This window comes from Egretta garzetta, unplaced genomic scaffold (assembly GCF_000687185.1).
Source record: "Egretta garzetta isolate BGI_Z169 unplaced genomic scaffold, ASM68718v1 scaffold277, whole genome shotgun sequence".
Classification (NCBI taxonomy): Eukaryota; Metazoa; Chordata; class Aves; order Pelecaniformes; family Ardeidae; genus Egretta; species Egretta garzetta.
The window spans coordinates 140,110-144,225 of record NW_009260271.1 but is presented as its reverse complement, the minus strand read 5'-3'; the positions used below and the strand labels follow the sequence as shown (position 1 = coordinate 144,225).

General features: G+C 59.1%; 1 protein-coding gene across 1 annotated transcript in view; it reads left to right on the top strand.

Annotated features, from left to right (window-relative positions):
- Positions 1-2,971, top strand: part of PAX5 (paired box 5) — a 144,818-nt gene extending 141,847 nt beyond the window's left edge. The window contains exons 10-11 of the mRNA XM_035897860.1: positions 2,632-2,718; positions 2,940-2,971. Of these exons, the coding sequence (XP_035753753.1) occupies positions 2,632-2,718; positions 2,940-2,971 (119 nt within the window). The remainder of the gene's footprint in view (positions 1-2,631; positions 2,719-2,939) is intronic.
- Positions 2,972-4,116: the final 1,145 nt, after the last annotated feature.

The following is a 4,116-nucleotide window of genomic DNA, read 5'->3' as shown; positions in this document are numbered from 1 at the left end:
AGAGCGGGGGGAGGCAGAGCGGTGGGACAGCCGAAGACGAGGGGTTGTCCTGTCCTCGGGTGGGCACGCGTGCCCGGCCTCGGGTCAGCTCTCACAGGGGTGCCGCTGCTCGCTGCCGGCTTTGCCCAAAGCCCAGGGTGCTACCAGTGCACGGAGGAGCTGGGCGCGCTCCTCTGCACACCCTGCAGTGGGGATCGGGGTCTGTCCTGCTGTCCTCTCCATCCTGTCCCTCTGTCTGTGCGCCGTGCCACTGCAGGGGAGGACGCGGCAGCAAGGCTCGCTCCCATTGCCTTCCGCGTGTTGTGCCAGTCAGGCAGCACAGTGGTTCTGTGTCACTAAACCAGGGGTGGAACGGAAGAGATGAAACCACTGGGACAGGCAGCGTGTGAGCCTCTCCCTGTAGAAGAGGCACCCACAGGGTGAGGGGATTTTCGGGTGGCACACGCTGGAAAGAGGACCTGGCCATGAGCCTTCAAGGATGGGGAAAGTTCGTATCACCCACCCGTGACGTTTCCAGCCAGTTTGCTTTGGGGGCTTGGCAAACACTGCTAGGGCAGAGCCACGTCACAGACTCTCTGGAGGCCAGGGGGGGTCTGGGGACAGGGGACGAGCAGGGAGGGCTCTGGCTGAGCAGCCGGCCTCAGGTGCGGCAGTGGGGAGCCAGAAGAAGGGACCAGAGAGAAGCCACCGCATCCTGCCTTGGGGCTTGCCCCTGGCTGGCAGAAGGCAATGGGGGATGCCTTTGCCAGTGGCCCTGGTGCCTCAGGTGGCTCCCGACATCTCTTCTGGCTTCGCCGTCTTCACCGTGTCTTGCTGTGTTAGAATGAGTGCTGTGGTGAAGGTAACCTTCAGGTCCTCAAGTCATCTGTCACCCAGGACAGGGAGCGGGTAGGAAACGTAGATGTAATTCAGTGGGAAGAAAGGTCTGGAAACAGCTCCATTTTCCATGGTGCACGGTGCCGCTCCTTGGAGACAGTCATGAAGACCGGCTCTGAGCTTGTGCGGAGATGTGGTCAAAACAGCAAGGCGTGCTGAGCGTGGAAGCGCTCGCCGCCGCTGGCTTCGGACCTCGTCTGTGGATGCTGGTCTGGGGGGAGAGAGCAGGTCGAGGCTGGTGGGTGCAGCCCCCTGCCTCCAAAGGGCTGTGGGGAGCAGAGGAGGGTTGTCAACAGAGACCCCCTGGAGCAACCCAGTGACGGGCAGGCTCTCACTGTCAACACTCAGCGTGCTTACCGGCGTCCTTTTGTGCAGGCTGAGAGGCAGCTTGTTTTTATGGAAGCGGCATCACGTGGAGACCAACCTATGCTGGACCTGACCCTAGATTTTGTCACCAACCTGCGTTATTTCCATATCGGCAGAAAGGACCCTTGGGGGCGGTGCCTGCCCGGACTGCAGAGCTATGGCAGCCCAGAGCTCCCCCGATGGCAGGGCAGCGCCGCGGGGCTGCCTTCCCCAGAGCATCGGCCCCTCTCCCCTGGGGCAGCAGGTCAGCAGCTTGCCAAAACCGTGCCCTGAGTGGGGAGGCCACTCATGGGCCCAGGGACCCAGAGGTGGTCCCCGGGGCAGGTCTGTGGGTCCTGCTGGCTGGGGGTGCTGAGCCTGAGGTGCTGGAGACGCAGCGGCAGGGGTCTGCCACCCTGCTGGGATGGAGGCAGCCCCCGGGTTTGGGGTAGGGACCATGCCAGCACTGAGGACCAAACAGTCCAAGGTCACAGCCAGCATCTTCTGCTGTGGCCTGGCAGCCCTCTCCGCCTCTTGCCGCAGGAATCCTGCGCTTTCTCCATCCGTGCTGTGTCATGCGTGCGTGTACGTGTGCGGGAGAGGGGAGGGGAGAGGGGGACGGAGGAGAGGAGGAGAGCAGGAAGCCATCGCTGGTGGAAGATTTCCTAATAAATGGGAAGCAGTGTTGGCGTTGGCATGGTGGTGGGGCTGGGTGCCCTGCCCTGAGGTCAGAGCCCCGCGATGCAAGGCTCTGTCCTGATGGATCCTGAAGCTGATGTATGGAACGGGAGGTGACGTGAAGAGAGCAAACATGGGGAGAGTGGGAGCTGGGGAGGAGATGGATAGCGATGCCCCTTCGAGCCTTTTCTTTGCCATTGTCTGGGGGGCTTCAAAGTCATCTGAAACCGATGCAAGCATCCCTCTCCTTGGGCTGCAGTGATGGGTGGACATCTGGGACCAAGGCCACGTGTAAGAGCCTGGAAGGGTACCCAGTACCTAGAAGCTTAGCTAGTCCATCATCTGCCTGCCTGGGCAGCTTTGTCCTTGTCTTGTGTTTCTTGCATGCGGTGCCGTAGGGCCATGGAGGGACAGGCCAGTCCCCCCGGTGTGTCCCGGACTCCTCGCCATCCCTCCTCGCCGTCTTGCTCCCGCAGCATGGGCTGCCTGGGAAAACGCCTCCAGCTCAGGCCTGGGCTGCAGGGCAAGAAGGACACGTGAAAGATGGCTGCACCCACATATTTAGCAATCGGCCCACTCATACTGCCCGTCCTCAAAGAGGGTGGCCAACAGCGCTTTTACTATGGCTGCCACTGGCGCACAGCGCACACCGAGCAGCTCTCTTCCCCCCCCACCATAACAGTGGTCTGAAACCAAATGATCTTTTCTTTTGTCTTTCTCTCTTTAACTTAGGGAGCGAGTTTTCTGGGAGCCCGTACAGCCACCCACAATACTCAACGTACAACGACTCCTGGAGGTTTCCCAACCCTGGACTCCTGGGTAAGTTGCTGTCCCAGCCTTGGGGGCTCGGTGCAAGCCCCAGCAGCGATCACCCACCGCTGGGGTGCTTGGACTCGTGTCCTGGCGCGGTCCTGAGTCCCCGGCCTCAGCCCCCATGCGGCTGGCAGGGCTTCCTTCGGGGCACACGTAAGCTCTTAGTGCCCTTCGCCAGCAAGAAGCCCTGTGCCCAAACCCTTTGTCTTCCCCTTTCTGCCCCCTAGACCTTCCAGAAGGCAGGATCCCAATTTTTTAGAGGGTGAGGGGTCCTGTTCAGACAAGACTCGGGGCGCTTTATGGGGAGTGCCTGCTTCAGGGAGGCGCCGGGTTGCTTGGGGCCAGATGTGAACCCCGTGGCTCCCCACGCGCTTTGCATTTCTCCCTGACCTCGCCTTGCGTTCGCCCCCCCGGTTGTGCATCTGCCCGGTCCATCCGTCCCTCCTGCAAAGGACGGCTGTGCCCGCAAGCCTCGCCGGCGCCGGCATGGTCCCTGCAAGCGGTGGGGGGCAGGAGCCCCGTGGCTCATGTAGGATCATGGCCCTCATGTGAAGGATAAACATAATCCATTTTACACCACTGTCAAAAGCTGGCCCACTTTGACCTTATATACATGTAGCATGCAGTAATTAGAATTTTTCCCTGCATAATTTGCATGGATGAGGTAAGTAAAATACCAATTAATTGTCATCTCTCAACACAGGAGTAGCATGCCTTAGAGATTTCCAGATTTATGGATGACAGGGCTGTTATATGTGACCTCCAGCAGAGAAATAATTCTGAATTTTTGTCATACTTTTTTCATCCAGTTTCTTTGTTTTAAGTAATTGAGTCCCCATGTAATTGAGCCACCCAGGCTGTATTCATCATGGTTCTTGTCCTTAAACAAATCCTCGGGGAGCAATAGACAGCCTCTGCATCCCGTGCCATGGTACTGGTATAATGCTGCTATTTGCCGTGCCCCATTTAAGGGTTTGTTAGTGCTTCCATCATAAATCAGCGGACAGATCTCCAGCTAATATGGATGGGCATAGCTGCACAAAGCCAGGGGAGCCCCTGCGCTTAAACCCGCAGTTTCCATGGCCACAGCCGGCCGTGCCTGCGGGATTTTGGCTTGGCCGTGTGGGGAAGATGCTTTAGCCGGGGGGAAGAGTGCGTGCCATGCTTTCCTAATTTCTAATTTCGCAACTCCTTTGGAAGCGGGAGAGCTGCTTTAGCAGGGCTCTGCTGCGTGGACAGGCCTGGGAAGCCAGGTTCTGGGTGGCTTTTTACATTTGGCTTACAAACCAGTATACTGGCAGGGTATTAAAAACAAATGAAAAGGCAGCCCCAAGCCTGCCCTTCTGGTGGAGAGAGGGCTGGTGGCGAGGCTCCCGGGCGCGCCCCCGCCGGGGAGGACGTGCC